The sequence below is a fragment of the Uranotaenia lowii genome, chromosome 2 (genome assembly GCF_029784155.1).
Source record: "Uranotaenia lowii strain MFRU-FL chromosome 2, ASM2978415v1, whole genome shotgun sequence".
Taxonomy (NCBI): domain Eukaryota; kingdom Metazoa; phylum Arthropoda; class Insecta; order Diptera; family Culicidae; genus Uranotaenia; species Uranotaenia lowii.
Genome location: NC_073692.1, coordinates 272029081 through 272052312, shown reverse-complemented (window position 1 = coordinate 272052312; position 23232 = coordinate 272029081). Strand labels below are relative to the sequence as shown.

Sequence of the window (23232 nt, the reverse complement as noted above, 5' to 3'; positions counted from 1 at the left end):
TAGTTGAATCTATCATATTATAGTTGAATTAGTTATACCACTACAGTTGAATCTATCATATTTACAGTTGAAGCAATTATACCACTACAGTTGAATCTATTATATTTATAGTTGAATAACTAAAATCAATCATTCAATTGTAGTTAAATTTATCATGTTCACAGCTAAATCAATTATACCACTACAATTGAATCTATCTTATTTCCCAAGCAACAAAAAGTCTCATATCTACTTAAACTCGTTCCTCCAAAGTTAGAATTTCGCTGAATAAAGGTTTCAAAGGGAATTGGTATCAAATTTTTTCGAATGTGAGCATGAAAATTACAAAAGGTTCCTCAAATAGCCTTCTATGGACTTGAAGTTCCAAAAAGTTCTTCAAATAGCCTTTTTTGTGACATGTCAATCGCACCCACACAGTATAAAAGTTACAAATTAGGTCTCAAAAAGCTTTCTGTGAACTTCAAGTTCCAAGAAATTTCTCAATTACCCTATTTTGTGACATGTCAATCGCATCCACACAGTATAAAAGTTACAAATTAGGTCTCAAATAGCCTTCTGTGAACTTCAAGTTCTATGAAGTTCCTCAAAAAGCCTTCTGTGAACTTCAAGTTCCAAGAAGTTCCTCAAATAGCCATTTCCGTGACATGTCAATCGCATCATTCAGAATAAAAGTTGCAAATTGGATCTCAAATAGCCTTCTATGGAATCGAAGTTCCAGATAGTTCCTCAAGTAGCCTTTTTTGAGACATGTCCGCCATTTCATGAATATGAAATGTGAACGAACATCACAAAAGGGCAAATAAAAAATAAATCATTTTTCGAAGCTTGGAAATTGCTGAAATGTTTAATTTATTTTGAAACTTAAACTCAGAACAACTTAAAGCTAACTCGCAAATGATTGTTTTTGAAAAGAGTAAATACTTTGACTTTATAAAATTTTGTCCAACTGTATTTACTTACCACGAATTTATCACACATTGAAAAACAGTTGAAGCAATTCATTGAATAAATATCAAGATAAAATCAAGAATTTGTATAATTTTATGCTTAACAGTTATAAACAAAGAATTTCATTTTTTTAAACCGATATTATTTTAACGGATGATTGATTTATATGCCGTTTCGTAATGTTTAATAATCAACATGCGTCTTTGCTGCTGGCCGCTGGTTGCCCTGGCGGGTATTCTAGAAAGCTTATAACCACTTCGAATTTTAGCTGCCGGTAGAGCAACATCGTGGCGTGGCGTCGTGGCAGCGTGTTCGGCTATCATCTCGGAGGATGGGGTTCAAATCTGGTACCAGGACTATTTTTTTCCATTAGGTTGATTGCTTGAGTAAGCAAATCAAATTGTTGTGTAGCAGAACTGGCGTGCGTGCCGGCATGTATCGAACAAAATTAAAAGCAAAGCAATTAAGTAAGATCAATTGAGGGAGGTGATGGGAGGAAGAATAAAGATGGATGCCGAGAAACCGGCAGCACCACATGGGCTAATGATGACCAAAATAAGAGAGGAGAGGAGAATTATTTCTTGTTTTTGCTGATTAAACATTTACTTGTGGGCTGAATAGAAGGCCGTTCAAATCTTTAATGGAACTTCAAAGTTTCAATAACAACTTAAATTTTGGGCTGAATAAAAGGAACTTCAGCACATTGATTATGCTGATTAAGCTGTGTTCGACATTTTTAACGAGACTTTTGGTTGCTTGGGTTATATTTAGATGTGAGACGTCAACCAGGAACGTATAGTGGAATCTACTATATTTATAGTTGAATGCCTAAAATCAATCATACAAGTGTACAGTTGATTTCATTATATTAATACCTAGTTGATTGCGTAAAGTCAATCATCAGTTTGTATATGAGTCTATTTAAAGTTTGATGCCAAAAAATCAAATACGTTCTCGCTAACTTTCAGCTACTCAGTTCAGAGTGACGGTTACTCAGTTGTCGCCAAAACCGCACCTACTCAGATCTAACTAAACGGCCTTTACTCAGAATTGACTAAATGCCCTTTTCGCGACAACTGGTCGAAGTTACTCAGAATGCGCAAATGATTTTCATCGGTTTTTCTTGGTAGAATCATTAAAACAAGTAAGATTATCAAGGGAAATGATGTATTTGTAAATAATGATGTTTAATAAAATATTTCGATTTATTAAACATCATTATTTACAAATAAACCTCCTAAACTTTTATTTAAAAAAAAAACATTGTTGTGTATTTGAATCACATTTCACATTTTGATCATAAAGTTGGATTTTCTTAACATACGCCTGCACTTATTTTTCCATAACGGATTGAACTGTGAACCAGGACCTCTGTGCCAGGACCTCGTAGCCACCAGCTGGTTAGAACTTCCATTCCTAGACTCTTCCGCGCATCTATTTGAAGCGCTCACATGGATGATTTCCAATGCACCAATAGATAGTACAGCCGGGGGATTTCTGGTTAATTTTCATCAATATACCCTGTAATTGGATGGAGCTTGCGTGGTTTTTCTTCAATCTATATATTATACATGCAGATGTAAACCAAAATATGAGCGCTAATAATCATAGCAGCTTTGCCTACTAGCGACACGGCGCATACGTCGCGACGTTGGAAATCATAACGACGTATAGTGAGTTTCCAAGGAGACTTGGAGTATGCGATTGATGACCTAAGGAAAATCAACAGTAAATAACATAAACAAAGTTTATGCACTACATGAAAATCGCCTACTGGACTGAAAAAAAGAATAACAAGCCTTCGAGTGACAGGAATCTCGCTTGTAAAAAGTGTCGCTAGTAAAACTGTCGCTATTCGGTTTGGTGCTATACACATAATATATAAAAATGAATGTTTGTCTGTCTGTCTGTTCCCTATAGACTCGAAAACTACTGAACCGATCATCGTCAAAACTGGCATCTGAGGGTTTTTGAGGCCGGGGATGGTTTCTGTAATAGTCAAAACTCCATCCGACTTAAGAAAGGAGAGGCTTCCATACAAAATTTGTAATTTTTCGAAACAAATTAAAGTCATGACATCCATTTTCTTGAGATTTTTTTTTCCTTTCGGTGGTTTGTTTTTCGTCTCTATGGTCGAGGCGTCGCAAAAGGAAAGTAACCCAGGCATAGCATACTGATCAGTAGGAATATTTTGGCGCGTATTTCTCAACCAAGCATATTTTCTTTGAGGGGTTTGTTTTTCGTCTCCATGGGCGAGCAAACGTCGTCGCAAGAGGATAGTAACCAAAGCACACTGTTCATTGATTGCTGGAAAATTTAACAATAAGGCGCCTGTTTCTCAAACACGTGGGGGCGATATGCAACCTAGATATGTTTTTTCTTGCTTATTAGATTTGTACACAGCACGTGGTAATAAATGACGCTTAGATGTGACACGGATTGGTATTTTATCAATCGAATCAAAACCAATTTAAAGATTTGAAAAATACTTCCATATTTAGTTCATGTTAATGTAGGTAGGGAAAGTGAGCCTTAACTTGGCATGCTCCTTATCTTGGCATGCCAAAATGCATTTTGGTAATTTATATGTCAAACATATGCCTAAAAATATAAAATAAATCAAACATAAAAGAAAATCGCATTTGTCTACATTCTGCATAGCATTTGTCCGCAATTGAATCAAAATTACTGCGTAATAATTTTTTTTCACATGACGAACTGGAAGTAAAATTACGATTTTCGGTAAAAATCTGAAATGAACCTACCTTGCTAGTGCATCTGCCACCTTCGGATCGATTTTAAAAACACACTTCCCTATGAAAAAATCACTAAAAAATACCGTTGGTTACAGCAAAACGTGGCAAAAAATATAAAATTATAACCTACTCCAAACAACGTACATATTTGATCTAAAATTGAAGAAAACATAAACATTTTTTTCGCCTAATCTTGGCATGAAATTCCACTAATTGAGGTTTGTATGTATGTGTGAGAACGAAATCAGCAGGCAGACGGTAGCCGGCAGCCGGCAGCCGAATCGTCGGCCGTTAGTGCACAGTGGTCTGGAAATTTAAAACCGGTCGAAAGTAAAAAGAATGATTGAAATAACTTAAAAATACCATAAATGTATTTTGGACCATAATCAATTTATTTATCTCTTAAGCGTATTTGGCATCTTACTTGGAATCATAATACTAAAAGTGTAGCTGCCCTTTTTTTGGTAAATTTCTAGAACTTTTCCTCTCAACTTCTGAGCACGAAATCAACAGGATTCGGATCCGAATCGGTATCTTGGATCTCAACGTTGAAGTAACTTTATCCATGCTTAAAAAAAAAACATCTACAATTGGAAATAAGGTTCAACGTATTTTGATTTCATTTTATTTGTGCTGGAGATAAACATTTGCTGTATATGTGTCGCTTTGAAAGGAATGGTTACAAAGTTCAAGTTATGACATTCTAAATATTATGTTTTTTAAAAAAAGTAATTGCATTACAATGTTGAAAAATTATGTTGATAAGAGCTAAATTTTATTGTTTTCAATTTCATGTGAATCAAAAATAATATTTTGACCAAGTTTGTTTTATATTATGGATCACTGTGCATCAGCAGAGGTGACGACGTTTGTTTTCCTTAGGAAAGGAATATGCGAAGGAAGCGCTGCCGAGTTTGGATGATGATTTTGCATGAGTGCTAGTGGGATGCAGCTTGAATTTCACCCAGCTTGTAAATTTGTTGTTCGCTTCCATTGGCTATAGTCCCCAAACGAACGAGTGAGATGCAATCTATTTCTATCAGGCTGGCTGGAGTGAGCGATAGTTTGTCTTGTTTCGCTATCCGGGTGTACTCAAACGATTGCTAGAAAATTCCTAAGGGCGACATTTTAAATATGTAGGTATGATTCAAAGAATCGTTCGCTTACTTGAGTTTTAGCTTTAGCTTGCTCGAGGCAAGGAGCATAATGGTTTTTAAAATGTCTCTCCTCCTTTTATGGGAGTGGAATAAAAAAAACATGAACATTCACTATCGTATGTTAACTTCAATGGGAACAGATCCATCATGATTTCATTTTAAAAAATTGAACAAACGATTTGTTTGCTCGGTTAATAAACATATTTATGTTAACCAATGCAATATTGTGGAACCTATTTGTTCTAGATTGTCATTCTGATAATAGAAATTTTAAACACATCAAAAACTGAAACAAACAAGTGAAACTTTTTTACGTAAGATTAGAATTCTGCACGCAAATATCAATTCTAAAAATTGGTTGACATTTCGTACTTTCGACTTTTTGAAAACAACACAGAACATTGTTGTGCTTCCTTCCAGGATATTATCAACGAATTCGTGGGGGCTGTTGTTGTATTAGTGAGGCAAATTTCTTCTAGAGGCGGCCAATTTAAGGAACTCATAAAGGGCCACAATTCGGAACGGGGGCCACAATAAGGAGCATTTCAATCAATAGTTTGATCAGGTTTATCTCAAATTATCCACCGCTTTAAAGCTAGGATATATTTTTACTACATTTCAGACTAGTAAGCAATCATATTTGTCTAAGGACTTTTGAAGGTACATATTACAGGAAGACTACAATCATGGGAAATATAGTCAACCATGCCTTAGGGGCCAAGTTCGGGTACATTTACCCTAGCATTCGAATTTTCATTCAAGGAACATTAGAACATGTTCAAACGTTCAACTTTTTCTGTTAAAAAAAATTAAAAAATATGTTTTTTTCTAGAAATTGTTACTTCGGCCCAAATACACAACTGAAACGAATTTAGAAATGAAGGTGGGAGCTTTTTATTTGAAATAATTCTGAAATAACCATCGTACTTTTTGCTTACATACCAATTCAAGTGCGTACTTAACATGAAAAGTGTTTTTGTGTTACATGGCTGCATATAAGAGACTTTTGATCCGCTTCGTTTTTGAAAAGCGAGACTTTAGAACTGATATTCAACTGGAAGCAAAATTTTTAAGAGAAATTTTTAGTATACCCTTAAAATGTTAAAAACAATATTCCCTTCTGTCAACTTACACGGTGGGGCAAGGGCAAACGTCGAACTTTTAAGAAATTCATCTTCAAAATGATTCAATATGTTGGAAAGATCAGAATGGGTATTTCGAATGTTGAAACTGAAGCGGTTATTGAAAATTCTTAAATGTCTTTGTAAATGAAGGTCATTCCCTTTGAACAGCATTCGTTAAAAGTGGATTAACAAACATAAATTTATATTACAGGAATACTGCAGATATATCAGTGAAACTTGATAGAACAAAAAGCAGGAATTCGTATTAAATCCATTTTAAAGCCATTACTCTGACGCATCTGTAAATAAGCTTTGCAATGACACTTGCCTCAATATACGGGACAAATGTAAACTTAGAAATTTGTTTTTGCCAACATTTTTGAATATTTGACTTTCAAAGAGAAAATTTAAAAAAAAAACGCTGAGAACTTATTTAGTGATGCAACTGATATTTTTTTTAAATATATATATTTTTACCGTAGTAAATTCATTTAAAAAAAAAAGAAATTTGCACTGTATTTAATACATAACTAATTTAATATATTTTTCATTACCATGATAAGTGCTGTTTGGGTATCGAGCCGGTTTAATTTGCCTACCTTCTTCAAGCAGTGGGGGACAAGATTGAAAAAGATGAGAGAGCTCCCATATAAATTTAAGATAAAGAGCTTTTCAAAGAAGGGACCATATTTAAAAAGGTTTTTTTTGGGTACAGAGTACAAATTTCAGATCTTGAAAAACGAGTTTAGAGTTCAAGTTTCAGTAAATAATATATACCATCTTTGAATTGCAATTCAGAACTGCAGCTGCAGCTCTCATTTCAAAGTTGTTGGTTCTGAAGTATTATGAGGTTTGATTTAAAAAAATGCTTTCTAAAATCTAAATTTGAATAAATTTTTACAAATTAAATTAATTTCCGGGGCGGAAGGTGTAGCAAAGCACAACGGGTCAGCTAGTTACTAATAAAAAGGTTAAATGACCATATTATTTTTCTGATTTTCTGTTGGCGAACACAAACAAATCCGGGTGACTTGTGCAAACAGATGAATTTTTACTCAGTTGTCGCCTCCATACAATCGAATTCGTTGAGTGCCAATTTTCGTGTCGTCTGAGAAGTCTTCACTTAGGAAAACTCGGGAAAAGTCGTTTTAGATCAAGCGACGGCTGCGTCATACAAAAGGCGATGTCTGAGTAAAATGCAACCGGGCTCTGAGTATTTCAAAATAAGCGAGTTTAGATGATTGGTATAAATAATTAGAACAACTGTGGTCTTTTTTTTCCGTGTTGGGTTCTTCAACGTGTGTTTAATGTGTTTTATCATAAAAATTCTTTTCGTTACCCCAAAACATTCAGCATGTAGCTTTTGGAGAGGAATGGTATTCAGCTGACTTCCGCTAAAAAATCTTTCAAATACGAATCATCAGTTTGGTCCTGTGATAACTTCAACAAGACGTTTGTGGTTATTTTGTCTAGCTGCTGCGCGACTAGGAAGAAATCCATCCAGAGGATTCAGAACAAGGCTCTAAATTGATTCTGCGGCATCCACCTTGGTACAGCACCGAAGAGCTTCATCGAATTGCAGACATTGAATCGATCAAAGAGATGGCCAGCAAAATCATCTCTAAATTCAGAGGCAAATCGATGCAATCTTTCATCGCAGTGATTCGTTCTCTCTACAATTAAACTAGTATTAAGGATATAGTTTAGGCAAGTTATTTTTGCTGTACAGGATATTCTCCTATGCATCTAATACTTTACTGCTATACAGCGAATTTAAGTCAAATAAAAAAAGTTTATAATTTACTCAATAATAGAGTTGAACTGATCATAATTGATCTGAACACTTAATTTACTGTAGTAATATCATTTGAATGTTATGATTAAAAGATTAATAAAGACATATTAGAAAAAAAAGAAGTTTGCGGTCTATTTCCAATTAAAACACAAATGCTCTTATCAACCAATTATTCATCTAAAATATTTTCAAGTTGTGGTAAGTATCAAGGATATTCAGGAGTTTTTCCTCTTAAGCTGATAAGATATAAACTCACTTACCATCTTTAAATAATTTTGAAAGATTATATTTAAAAAAATTGTTTTTTGACATCTGTTATTTTTAACATTTTGATAACAATTCAACTCACAATTTGAATATTTACTTACGACTCGTAGTTTGCATTCTGATAACAAGCAATCTTCTCTTCAATCACTCTTTTCCTTTTTCTGCATTTCTTTTTTCCTTCTCTCGAAACGCTTTCGTATGTGTGTGTGTTTTGGATTGCAATAAATTTTCCACTTCGTAAACTTTTCAAATCAACCACAAACGTTACAACAACCACAAAAAATGAACAACGATTTTTGCTCGGCATTGGCGCTTTCCGGATGGTTTTATGGCAACCGCACATCCATGGCTGCATAACGCAAATCAAAAACCATCCGGTACAATTGGTACCTACTTCACTGATGGTGCGATGATGAAAATAAAAAAAAACCGCTCGTTCGCTCTTGAATACTGGAACCACATCCATCACCGCAGAGTGACAACTCGGATACGTCCAATACATCGATTGCATCAGCCACTGGATCGGCTACCGGTTGCTACGGCACTCCCCGGGGCTTCCTCGTAGGTTGTCCAGACTCCGGTGGAGCCAATGTGTCCTACCAGAGCAGCACCGAAGGCCCGAGCCCAGGAGAAGCAATTCCGTCACCCCTCTCGATGCCAACGATTGCTGCCGGCACATCTGGCAGTGCCCTGATCGGTTTGAGTGACAGCGATGGCGGCTGCATCAACCCGGCCTACGACAGCGGAGATGGGAATTGTCCGCCCGAGTCAGGGTCGAGTTCAAGCGGCGGCGACAACAACCGGCAGGCGCTTCCCAGAACCGCTCAAAACGAAACGCTTCCCAAGTACCCAATCTCTCAGCCGGCAGCGACACCAGACGAAGCGGCAGGTCCCAATGGGGGGGTCTGCAATGAGAGCATCGCCAGCAGCACCACCAGCAACGAAACCTCCAACCAAACCTGCTGCCTTTCGTCTCCGTCCTGCCCCAAGAGCAAATCTCTGTCAGCGTCTGCATCGCTCAAGAAAAAATCATCTTCTTTTCTGCATCGAGAGCGCAAAAAGCCGGTACTGACACGAAGTCAAGTAAGTAGAAAGCATCCACCCGTGTCGGCTTCTAGTAGAACTTTTGGCACAATTCCGTTACGAGATTTTGCTTTTCTTGCCCACTCTCGCCACATTCTAAGGATAACCCCTATTCTAAATTAGCATGTTCTCCGTTTGTTTTTTATTTTTTGAAAAAATCAAAGCTACAGTTTTTTTTTGGAAATGATAATAATAAGAGCCTACAGTAAAATTCCACGTACTTAGGTACCCACCCTTGAGTGCTAATATCTGCATACATATATTTATACATATATTACACAGTGCAACGCAAAAATATAAAAAAAACAACTTCTTACTTCGCTAGTTTTATGTTCAATTCAATTAATAAAGCACTTTGCTTTAAGGGTACAAATAGAAACTCCTGAAAGAATTTCGCGTGACGTAACTTTATCACTGTAAAAGACATCCTATTCTAGAGACAACCAATCGCATCACCAATCTTATTACAAAATTACCCAGTAACCTTACGCCTCAGTCTTCAGATTATTTACCGATTAAACCGTGAGCGTTTAGAACACTGTCCTGGTTGTGATTCAGGGCCTTCATCTTTCCTAGTATAAATAAAAATCTGAAATTTCACTGACATTAGACTCAACTTATTAAAATAGGCCTAGCAGAAATCCCGACAACCCGCAACGAGCCTGAAGTTTGTGTGGAAATTTGCAAAAAATTTTTCGGGTGGAACCAGTTTTTCATTCATAACTTTGGTTTCTTTTAGCCAATTTTTATAAACATTGTACTCGTAGACTACATTTGAATAAGAAGTCCAATAAAAAAGTTATGAAGGTTAAAAAAGACCAAACTTTTCAATGGTGATATGCAACACTTGCATGCTAATTACATAATGCGCTTTAACCCTTATCCGTCCCTGAAATTTTTACCCGTTAAAGTCCCCGGAGTGTCAATTTGACACTGCTGACGCAAATCAACATATCTCTCTTGTTTCCCTACCGATTTTTACAAAGATTATAGTTTTGAAAACCTTGTCATATACCTAAAATATATTTTTCATACAATATTCACAAACAACTCTTCAGTTTTTCGTTATTCAAAGTCTAAGAAATAAATCGTAAAAAACATGCTTCGGAAAAGGATTGTAGATCAGCTTCGAATGCTCAACAAAAAAAAATGTCACTTAGTGTTCAAGAAAGCTGAAGTTTGAAGCTATAGGGTAAATGATCTTGAGCGGAACTGTGCTGATCTTTAGTGGAACTAAGATACGATCTTGAGCGGAACCATTTTGTACTGTAAACATCTTTAATAGATCTCTATCCTTATCTGTGTGTAGCTGTGAAAACTTCTATTAAATTTCATGTTTAAAGATAAACGAGTTCAAAAATTAACAGAAACTTAGCTTTCCAAAGTTGTTCGCAAAATATCAGTTAAAATTTATTTCCAACATTAAGAAGATATCCAATTTTCATTTTGATTCGCTGTATCTTATTTGAAAGAGTCGATTCTCTAAAATCAAATTTTAGTTATTTTTTAGAGTTTAGTTTTAATCACCGCAAAATCCAAGAGATGTGCTCCACACGGTTTGTAAAACATTGCCGCTTCCCGGTTTGTACATTGCTCTAAATGAAAGTTTTTTGAGGAAAAAAATTCAGATTTTTTGTGAATTTATCCAAAAATTCTGTGGTGGATTTCTGTGATGCTATTTCCTTTAATTTCATTGAAAATTCATGATAAATTCGGTCTTATTTATATTTTAGTTGGGAAAAATCAGTTTACATTTACAATATTATCATATTTTTCTTATTCAAAGTAAAAAATCTAGATTTTATATTGGCCAACAAAAATATAATTTTGAAAATCCATTAAAAATTTAAAAAAAATCTGTGAAATCTTTGAATACTTCAAAATTCTGTGTTCTGTGGCACAATAACTTTTTATTGATGGAAAACTTGTAATAAAAATCCGAATAATTTTTTTATGAGTGTTTCTACCATTTTAATCATTAAGAAACAGTTCACAACGGACAAGGGTTACATAAATTGAGGTTCAAACACAGAGAACCAGAGTTCGGGCTGGAGCCCCAAACGTGTGTAAAAATACCAACCGTGATTTCAAAATAAACGACGCCATTTTTGCAACTTAGCTAAGAGCCACCAGATGTCGTTACCGGTACTTTTATTTTTTCCATTTTTCTACACGCTCAGACGATAGTACCTTCAACGAATGAAAAATGCGCTCAAAGCCAAATTTATTTTCAGTCACTCAAACGGGTATTAAAATAATTGTATATGGTTTTTCAGTTTTTGGCCTGTGTTTGTTTTTGTCGACATGAAATTCACTTCATCAAGACTAAATTGAATTTTTTTTTATAATTTAGAATAAATTTCGATGATGAACACAAATTTAAAAATTCGTTCAGTATTCTTTTTTTTCACAAAATTGTTATCTCGGTAGGATTGATGAAAAATTGGCGCATGGTGTTATCGGATATCTGTAATAAGTATAATAGAAGGGGGTAATATTTGAAGAATTTATAAAACTTTATATCGAGTTGCTTTTAAATGCCTTTTGCTATTCCCTGAAATTCTTTGGATTCTTAGGTGTCCGGGTAACCTCCATGTAATAACTTTGCTCTGGCCAAATTCGATATTAAGAAGCTATTCCAATTTTCGAATATTTTCGGAAGTAGGTACTAAAGTCCAATCCTGGCAGAAATGACGCGATGTTTACATGCTAGAATTTCGCAATACTTTCGATTAATTGGATTTGAAATGCTTCGTTATGAGTGAAATTTGATTTAAAAAAATCTGATCCTAAACAAAAAGGGGAGTTTATCCATTAGAGGGGTATCATAAATTAAAACATCATACAGAAATCCTGCGGCAAATGTTGACTGAACTATTTTTGAAATTATAATTCATATTAAAACAGACACATAATTAAAATCTTATATGAACTTTCTCTTCAAACAACTAAATAATGTTTGCTTTTTTTTCTCAAAAGAAATCAGTGTCTCAATACAAAACGAGTACCAAATAAGGCAACATTGCCAAAAGAAAATGATTTCGTTCAAAGAGCTTATAGTTCCTGCTGCAAATTTCATTATGTTGCTTTTTCTACACCCCAAAAAAAGAAAACTAGCTGAACTCTGTTTTGGTGCGACCTGGAAGTAAATTTTGGGGTATTTATGTTCTGAGTGTTCTCAACTGTTGACAAAAAAAATCGACAACAACAGTTGAGTCACTTAGCTAAGAGTCACTAGATGGTGCTGTTTTTAGGCCAATTTTAACGGTTTTAAAATGGCCGACGATTCAAATTCTTACACACGGATTGGACACATATTTATTCGGGGCCCATTCTCTGGTTCTCTGTGGTTCAAATTCAACAAAGATTGGTGAAAATTGCAGCAGAAAAGGTGTATGTTTTTAAAGCATCTAATATCATTATTTTAATTCATAAATTTTAGCAAAAATCACAAATCTTGTATGACAAGATCTTGAAAAAGTGTTTTTTTTACATTTCAAAAAGATTCATAAATAATCATTGCCTAGATCTTAGGAAAATTAAATAAATTCACTCAAAATCATTTACCCTACGTTGCAAAATAGAATGAATACATTTTTTATTTTTTTTTTAGATCATGACCACAAAAATGTAAAAAAGTGGTGTAGAGCCATTCTTTTCAATCAGTGATCCGTCATAATTGTCTAAGTCACACCAGATAAATTTTGAAAAGAGAATTGAAAAGTTGACGTAATTTGGCACATTTTTGCATTTTTAGTTTGTCAAAATTCGAAACACAGAATTTTTGACGAATTTTCCAAGGCAGCTGTTAATCGAGCTTTTTATCAATTTGCAATTTCTACAACATCACTAGAATCGGTATGAATTTTCCTTTTTGATGAATATAGATTTATTGAGAAAATTGAAACAAGTTGAGCACCACTGACTTTCAGTGTGTGCTGCACGGCTAACTACAACCCAAAACACAAACACTCAAAACCCAAAACTTGTAGCTATTATAATTATTTACTAATACACGACATTTTCAAAACTTATGCTAGCTTACATTATTACTCACGGGCCCGTTCCTACCATAACATCAAAACAATAACAACAATCATATCACAGCTGCTTGGACGGCACAGGTGTATCACAGCTTTAATTTTCGTATTGCAGTCGTATCCGGTTTACTGGCAACCCTGCCTGGCTGCACTGCTTCGACGGGCGTACCGCAGCTGCCCGGAGCACTTCCGACGACTTCCGGCTCGCTCTCCTCACGTCCGCAGCTTGATTTCGCAAAAACGGGACTCGCAAAACCGAGATGGCGAAAATCGAGTCCCGAAAAGCGATTTTCTCAGCTCCCAAAAACGACCTGCCGATTGTTAATTTTGGCTTCACATAAACTACTTTTCAGCACAGTAATTTGGCTACTCACCCGCTAGGGGTCGCTTTCTTCCGGCACCTTCAATTCCCAATGTCGGATGGGTAAATCCCAGGGCAGCAGTTCCGTGTGTGCTCTGTAAGGTCGAAAGTGTCTTAACACCATTTGTAGGAGGGGATTTTCAATTTGCTTCACTCACCCTACTACCTGGTTTGCGCTGCTTCAAATATTCTTTCGCGCTCTACTTCTCTCAGCACAACGCTAACATCAACCTACGATGAGAGGCGAGTTTTTAGATAAAACACAAAATGAATCCTTACTGCTTTTACCGTTGCTTCCGCACAGGTTGAATCTTGTCGGTGCTGGCTCGGTCGATGCTGCTACGTGTCGCTCACAATCAGTTGTCTGGGATTTGGAGGAATCTCAATTGGTTTATCTGATCCGATTAAAGTGATCGTGCTGTCTCACCTTTTCACTGAGCAAATCCGGGATATCGTCCTTAATCGGCTTCGGTTCCGGTACACCAATGATAGCAGGCACTTTTTATTCACCGCGATGGCGAATCTAACCGCTTAACCGTTTTCTTGTTCTGGTTGCTTGTTGATGATTGTTGTTGATCGTTGCTCTTTGTTTATGTTGTTTTCTCCACGTGGGCGTTTGACGGCTACACTCTTATTTCTATACACTCATTCTTTGGTATGTTTTTCACTCACATGGTAGGACTACACGCTCAAAATCAAATAGCTACACAAACTTAATTATAATGCTACAAAATCTTGCGTAAATATACTGCAAAATCCAAAGCAAAGTTTGAATTTAAGTGCAACAAAATCTGAGCAATTGCTAATTGACAAAAGCTTAAAAAACAACAACCTTCGAAAATTTGTCAAAAATTATGTGTGGACACCAAGTGATTTTTTTGTTGAGCTCTTCATAGCGGATCTACAGTCTTTTATTCCGAAGCATGCTTTTCGGTTTTTCTTCTCAGACTTTGAATATGGAAAACTGAAGTGTTGTCTGAGGTTTCTAAAACTATAGATTTTGTAAAAATCGGTTTAGAACCAAGAGAGGTATAGCAGGTTTAAGTTTAAGCGAAGAGTGTAAAATTGACACTCAAGGTCCGATTAGGGAGTTTCTTTTCCTTTCTTTAGGCTTTCAGGATGCGTTCATTAAAAAGTAATGAAGCAAAACTAAAAATTTTAAGAATGGATGCACCGTGGCCCGCGAACGTCAATTTGTGTCCTGCGTTGCATTGATAAATTTCAATCTTATGAAACAAGAATGATACTTATAAAACGGAGCAAGATCTTTTTTCAAAATTCTTGTTAATTGAAAATTTAAAAAAAATCTTTGAATTCATTTAAAATTTCCGCTTTTTAGAATTAGAATCGAATAATTTCTCAGCTAGTAGTATAAAGTTGCTTCATTCGATCTGAGAATCCGTACGAACGTATAAATTTATTCAAAAGATTAAATTACCCATTTCATGGAATTCATTCGAGGAAACCGGAAAAAATTGGGAATTTCAGCTAGAACCAAGAAAATTGTCATTTATGTCGAAATTTTCGTACAAATTGAAAAAATATTTCCTATTAAGAATGTTAAAAAAATTGTGGGTTCAACTCAAATTGATAATAACAAAACTGCTTTTACAGCACAGGATTATTTTCATTAAAATTTTTGACAGTTTATAGAAGTTTAATCGCAGAAGTGTGAATAAATTGATTTGAACGATACCCGGCTCAAAATTTGCCAGGCTTGATATTCACTTAAAAACACATGAAAACATTATCACATCCTTGAAAAGAAAAAAAATCTCACTCAAAGACTTCTATCCTGCATAGTTTTTAAGATAATGATATTTTATATCGGAAAGGAAACAAATTATGTGAATTGTGATTTTTAAATCATCGCAATTTTTATCAAACTTTCCTGTTTTGGATCATATCTCCTTTATATAGAGTATGGTGTGGTAAAAGTACGACCTTAGTGCTATCCCATCTTGAAAACTTTTTGCAATTGTTTTTAACAATAAGCCATCACGATTTTTGGAAGAAGTCTTTCCTTCACGTGATAAATTTTTGAATATTTTAAGCTATTTACATTTTTGTATAGCTCTGGACAAATTTTCAGAATCCAAATTTTTACTTTTGTTATGTGACTCGTAAGAAGTCTAAAATTATCAAAATTTCAAAATAGGGTTGCAGATCTCCTTTTCTCAAAACTGTTAAAATTTTAGATAAGCTATGTTTTCATTTTAAAAACAAATGTAATAAAGACCAGGGAAATAATTCATTCAGCAAAATAACTTCCTATTTATTTGAATAACACAACTGAACGAGTTCAAAGCACTTATTTTGAGTCTTATAAAAGTTATGGCTCATCAAATTAAAAGAAAAACAATCTTGAGATTGTTAATTTATTCCCATACTATTTTGCAAATGTCTATCAAACGTCCTTTGTTGAGTACTTGGAAGATGTTCGCTATTTATTAAGATTTAAAATTTTTTTTTTTGTGTTTAAATTACAGCATAAAATAAAAAAAAATCAGCATATCATAAACATATCAAAATAAAGTATGAAAATACCATGAGTCAGTTCGCTTTCAAACTCTGGAATATTTTCGCAACTTTTAAATGCATTTTTTTTTTTTAATTTATTGAATTAAATATGTTGAAAACATTCTTTAAAAGTATGAAAGGAAAAAAATTGCTGACAAGAATTTCTTGGCCCGCAGACAAATTACATTTCTTAAATTTGGCCCGCCACCTGAAAATGTAGGCCACCTATGCTTTAATGCTTAGTTCTATGTAAGCACTACAGTGGCATTAGGCCAAAGGACATAAGCATTAATTAAATCTGAATATTGGCAAATTTAGGGCACCGGTTGTTAGAAATTTGATTCAAATAGGGAGCTTTTCAAAGATTTAACGCGGACCTGATGGGTCCACAAGCAGAGTCACTGAAAAATGTCCGAGCCATAGATGTCATGAGTTCTATTCCAGGTTATATTGAACCGAAAAATAAAAAAAAACATTCATGTAGGAAATTCAACCCGAGAGATCCCCTTATTACGCATAAGCGTAAATAAACAAAAGACAAATTTAGTATCAAACAAAAAACGAAAAAAAAAATCCTGCATGATCGTACTTTATTTGAACGTCATTTGCATTTTCCCAGCATTTTGCCCGCCAACGCTGTAGCATCAAACAATGCTTCTACAGTGCTTTTATAGGGTTTTACCAGTTTCTGCACTAAAGTAGCAGTTTATTGCGCCAAATTTGGCTCACATAGCTAACATGATGCGCAGAATCAAGCTTAATAGATGACGCTAGGGCAGGATTAGTGCTAATTTTAAGTGCTTATGGTTACTTGGGTAGAATCTAGAACCGATCATTAAAATGTGGTCTTGATTCTTTGTTACTTACTTAAGAATGTTGTTGGAGTGTTGTCAGCATCGATAAATGGTGATTTTGAATAAAAAAAAAAGCTATTTAATATTTTGGGCAAGAAAACATAACTCAATTATACTTGGTACAATGGGTGAACAACATTTCGTTTATAACTAACCTTACTTGAAAAAGTCTTAAAAATGGTTTGACCATGACTTTCTCAATGGAGATATGATGCCTATTTTGTTCATCTAGTGTAAGTCCGGAAATAAAACAATCTGAGAATTGTAAATTATCCAATCAAAGCGGGTGGTAAAACCATTTATTTTAGAACAATTGTGTTCTTTTTGGTGTATTTTTAACATGCTTAGAGCAAGTTCACTGGTGTTGGGAAAAAGTGGTAGAAATTTCGACATTTACGGCACATTTTGAAAATTTTGCCTTGTAAAAACATTTTCAAGATCTGTGGCCTTCTAGTTTTTTTACAACACGTGTTGTATTTTCGCATGCTGTGATGCAAAAATAGCAATGTTTCTATCACATACGGCTGAAATAGAAACAGTGTTGTAAAAAATACAACGCCCCAAAATCTTGATAACATTTTTGCATGGTAAAATTTTCAAAATGTCAAAATTTCTACTACTTTTTCCCAACACCAGTGAATTTGCTCTTAATAGTGAGTTATTTGAAAAAAATTGAAATCATTCGAAATCCAAAACTAGCGAACAGAGAAGTTGTTTTCAGTCGACTATCTAGAAAATGTTGCACAGTGTTTTTGCATGAGAATAACATAAATAATAAAAATCGTCTGCCTCCGTCAAAAACCTCATTGCAATAAATCCGAATTGATGAATCTATATTGCAATAAATTTTGCTGACATTTTCGCCACATGGGCATGGGTGGAAATCAAATTGAAAAGCATCAATCATGTTAGTGATTGCGATTTTTTTTTTTAAACAAAAGGCGAAACCACCACATTTGAGTTGCATTTAATTTCCCAAAGTCCTCGGTTCAAATATGCAATCTTTGCATTACGGTTTCATATTTTAAAGTGTCATAATGAGTGTATGAATATTAAATGGTAAGCAATTAGTCATCCGCTGGACCCACAGCAGAGTGTTCCCTCCAAACAGAATCACATTCAACAAAAAATATAGTACCAAACAGCTTGTACGCGTCCTGTTGTACCTATTACAGCTGGTAGTGCAGAATGTTCTTCCCGCGCGCCAGTGAATGAAGTAGGACACACGCAAAATGCCATCCGATGCCAACCATAAACTCTGTTCATGGAGAAATATGACTAATGAATTTTGTGTTTCCTTTTTTCTGTCTCTCCCTCTTTCTCTCTCTCTCTGGCGCCCCCGATTTACCATCAATAACACCTGGAATGCGTGCGAAAATTGCTGAACCGTGCGGAACTATGCGACACCCTGGCTGCGATGGGACCGAATCCGATCGGACTGGAAATTAATGGATCGATGCAAACCGATATGTTTTAATAATGGGGGGGCGGCCAACGATCCAACCAACCAACCGACCAACCATACTGCCAAATTCCACGACCTCGACCTCGGTCTAGGTTTCCAGTTCGGAGTATTTCTCGGTCTATTTCGAGGTCGGCGACAACAATGGTTTCCGAGATGAGATTCTCATTCCTGCCACCAAGGGAGTCTGCCTAGTGTGAGTATTCCTGAATTGTTTTCTTTTTATAATATTTCTGTAGATTGAAACGGGCAAATCAGGATTGAAGAGTTTATTAAATTACTAGCTGACCCGGTAAACTTCGTTTTACCTTCTAAAGTATAAATCGTAATAAATGTTTAATTTCATCTATTCGTCCTTAACTGCACCGTGCTCGCGAATAGATTCTTATGGAAATCGTAACAAATAAAGATGAATTTCATAAAAGTGAGATTCTTGAAACTATTATACAAACCATCTCTGATCCAAAAAACCCTCGGATACCAAATTTCACTTTATTCTGACCGACTATTCATACGTGATGTTGTTACAAAGAAAACGCCTCAATTTTTATATATAAGAAGATGTGAAGAAGAGATAACTTTGTATGGGGACCCCCCTTTCATAAAAGTGAGATTCTTGAAACTATTAAACAAACCATCTCTGATCCAAAAAACCCTCGGATACCAAATTTCACTTTATTCCGACCGACCATTCATACGTGATGTTGTTACAAAGAAAACGCCTCCATTTTTATATATAAGATGTGAAGAAGAGATAACTTTGTATGGGGACCCCCTTTTCATCAAAAGTGAGATTCTCGAAACTATTATACAAACCATCTCTGACCCAAAAAACCCTCGGATACCAAATTTCACTTCATTCCGACCGACCATTCATACGTGATGTTGTTACAAAGAAAATGCCTCCATTTTTATATATAAGATTTTTTAAATTATTTTTTTTGATTTTCTTTCATTTTATTTATCCTTTTGTAATAAACCTACCAAACAAAATAACCTATATTTATCATGGAAAGATATACACCAAAAATTCAGCCTTTACTCCAATCATGAGTTTTGCATATTTCAACGTTATTGGCATAATTCACACCAGCGGCGATGATTCGATTTGAGACCGCCGACATTAACCTCCCAGCGTAACCACATTGCGTATGGCTGAATAAAGTTTAAAAAAAAACATTTTTTAGTTCCTCCCTATCCCATCATAAGTTAAAGGAGGATAAAAAAATGAATGATTGAATTTATCCTCTCGGTCAATGCTGTGCGTTCGTATGTAAGGCGGCATTGGCAAGCTACAGAGGAAAAAAACATTTCCTTGATTCAAACCACCGGCGAACAACCTCCGGCCAAGCTGCCCGGCTGTGCGTGTGTATGGAAATGAGGTAGAAAAATGCTATGAATTTGATTCTTACCGACGGCATTTTGTTTTTATTATCTTATTTCTAGGTTGAATTATTCAATGAGATGAAAATGCCATACATGTTTTTTCTGGTTTCGCTGGAATGTTTGTATGTAGTAGTTTTGCATAATTTTGCCTTAGAGCTCGAGTCTTTAATAAAGACTCTTTATGCCAGTAACGGGCACATAGATCCCAAGCAACCAAAAGCCCCATAAAACAAGTACAAAAACGCTTACTCAGCCCCATCATCAATATGAAGTACGTTCTATGCAGCTCAAAATTTAAGTTCTTATTGATACTTTCAAGCTCCAAAATAAGTCTTAATGATCTTCTATTCAGCTTTCAGCGGCCTCTTAACTCAGCTTCCAAAAAAATCGCAAAATGAGCAAAAAATCTCAGTCTATCTCAACTGAACCCTTGGCCACCCGTACTACATATATCCCATCAGAATGGTCACTCAATTACTAAATTACTTATTGAAAAAAAACTTGCCTGGCTTTGGGATCGAACCCCGACCTTCGTGATGAGAATCGAACTCGCTACCATTAGACCACGCCTAGATGTTGTTCTAACTGAAACTAAAACTCGAAGTCGTGACTTGATTTTGAAAGCACATCAATGCACTTTTTGTGACTTACCAAATCCCGTTTTGATCACTTTTGTGCCCTTTATGTGACTTACCAAATCCCGTATTGAGCACTTTTGTGCCCTTTTTGTGACTTATATGGTACTTTTTTTCACAAGATGGAACTTTGACTACAAACCATAACAGCCGGGTGTTTGCTGCCGTGAGTGGGTTCGTCCCACAAAAACCACCTTGGGCTTCGTGTGCCAGATGTGCCCCTTGGTTTCACCCTATAATACTACATCAAGGGGTAGGCTGTGCTCATGCACTTATACATCTCACTCTTTTCCTCTTTTTCAATTTTTCCTCAATTTCTCCTTGATCATCGTTCTGCTTTATCCTTTTTCCTCCTTCTCCTTTTCCTCTATCGCCAACTTCAGACTGCTACGGAAGACCCCGAAACGTGTGCCGGTTAGGTAAAGCTTTCATAATAACTCTCGCCCGTCACAGCAACCACTTCCGCAGGATTTCTAACCTCCAAGGCATGGCCGATTGAGAAACTACCAAGCTAGAATCCCGTCACGACCACCCCGAATGGTATCTCCGCTTCCTTTTGCTGCAGGAAAGATCGTAGCTGAGTACGTGAGACCTTTTAAGTCCCACCACACGTATGAGTCCAGATTAGGGTTATACCGCGCTCTAAGATCGCGTTGCTTTTGAATTGAAGTGTCATACGAGGCCCAAGACGAGGTTGACGCCTTGCATTGAACCGGGGGCAGACAAAGATAGCATGTTCTGCCGATTCCTCCGTCTCTACGCATTCCGGACAATAAGGCGAGCTGATAAGCTTAAACCGATGAAGGTATTGCTTAAAGCACCCATGACCCGAAAGGAACTGCGTCAGGTAGAAGTTGACCTCTCCATACTTCCGATTTACCCAGTCTGAAAGTCTCGGGACTAGCCTATGCGTCCATCTTGCGTTGTTCGATGCGTCCCATTGCTCCTGCCACTTGAGCATTGACGCTGCTCGTTGAATTTTACGCACTCCTCTAACAGCTCTTGCTTTGTAACATTCCATATCCTCCGCCAGAGTTATGTCGATGGGAATCATGCCCGCGATGACAAAAGCTGCATCTGCTGATATGGTCCTGTACGCACAGGAAACTCGCACGGCTATCAACCGATGTGTGCTCCGTAATTTGGATCTGTTGCGCTCTACCTCTATCGCGGAGCTCCAGGCCGCTCCTCCGTATCGTAGTTTCGACAGTGCTACACTCGCAAGGAGACGTCTTTTGCTACTCATTGGACCATGGCAGTTCGGCATAATCCAGGCCAATGAATCTATGACTTTCAATGTACTTTTACAACAGTATTTGACATGTGCACCAAAACTTAAGCGATTGTCGACCATTACTCCAAGGCATTTTAGCTGCTGTTTCGAAGATGTCGTGTGCCCTCCAACAGTAATCTCCATGTGCGGCACAACTCTTTTATTAATCACGAGCAGAACTTAAGTTTTATGGTGAGCTATCTGAAGCTTAACTCCCTCCATCCAGATGCCAACCCTTTCTACGGACACCGTTGCAAGGTCTTCTACCTTCTCGATTGTTTCGCCGGTAATCATGAGCACGATATCGTCAGCAAATGCGACTATCTGCACGCCTGCTGGTAGTTTCAGCGTTAACACCTCATTATACATGGCATTCCAAAGCACAGGTCCGAGTATGGAACCCTGTGGAACACCCGCTGTTAGGGCAGTAGATCGTAACCCAGTTTCGGTTTCGTACGTCAGGATTCGATTTTCGAAGAAGCTTCCTATTATCCTGCAGAGAGTATTGGGAACAAGCATCCTGTGAAGCGCTTTGGCTATCGCTTCCCAGCTGGCATTGTTGAAGGCATTCTTAACGTCGATCGTCACAATGGCGCAGTGACGAACACCTGTCTGCTTTTTTTTATATGCGCGCTTCGCGTACTCTGTCACCATACGGATGGCGTCCACCGTAGATCTCCCTTTCCGAAAACCGAACTGTCTGTCCGACAGTCCACTTCCGCCTTCTGTGTAGATAATAAACCTGTTTAATATTATCCTCTTCAGTAGCTTACCAAGGGTGTCCAGCAGACAAATGGGTCTGAATGATGATGGATGCCCTGGGGGTTTCCTAGGTTTCGGTAGTAGCACCAACTTCGCCGTTTTCCACGAATTGGGAAAAGATCCTTCGTCGGGCCATGCTGCGGGAAAAGATGTGCAACGATCTCTCTCAGTTTTTCCGGACACTTTTCGGTCGGCGACCTTGGGCCACCGAATCTCGCCAGTGCAACTCTATAGGCTTGGCCCCATGGGTTATCATCTACGCTCTGGCATAGCGTTCTGTAGCAGTTTTCTTTGCTTGTTTTAATAGCTCGCTTAAGTGCCACCCTGGCTGATCGGAAAACGGCACCTCTCGTTTCTCTATCGGTTTCGTTTCTCGCCCGTTGAGCTCGTCGCCTGGCTTTTAGACAGCTAGTACGAAGCTCAGCTTATAGCGTATGGACTTATACGGGACTTGAGTATAGATCACTTCTGCAACTTTCAAGTTCGTTAATGAGTACATATAGTTCACTCATGGGAATTGGGCAAAACAAGTCACATACAACGTACATATTCATCACTTTTGCAACTTTCAAGTTCATTAATGAGTACATAAAGTTCACTGAAGGGAATTAGGCAGTTGATCCTCTTTGTCAGCCAATATGTAACTTTCAACGCCTTCATTCAAGTAAATATGTGGCGTTTGGTTGCTTGGGATGTTTCAATCTGCGAAAAACGTGATCGTTGGTTATAACTTTTTTAGTTCCCATTTTAGGTTACTGGTGTCTTCGGAAAAGTTTGTCAGTAAAATCAGTTCTATAATAAAAAATTAC

At 36.7% G+C, this 23232-nt stretch overlaps 1 protein-coding gene across 4 annotated transcripts in view; it reads left to right on the top strand.

The window, feature by feature from the left end:
• Positions 1-23232, top strand: part of LOC129741244 (pleckstrin homology domain-containing family G member 5) — a 335012-nt gene that overhangs the window by 265004 nt on the left and 46776 nt on the right. For 3 of the 4 annotated variants that reach the window (XM_055732958.1, XM_055732957.1, XM_055732956.1), the window contains 2 exons: positions 8522-9130; positions 18463-18563. In XM_055732958.1, coding sequence (XP_055588933.1) covers positions 8522-9130; positions 18463-18563 — 710 coding nt within the window. The remainder of the gene's footprint in view (positions 1-8521; positions 9131-18462; positions 18564-23232) is intronic. The other variant, XM_055732960.1, reaches the window with a different exon arrangement.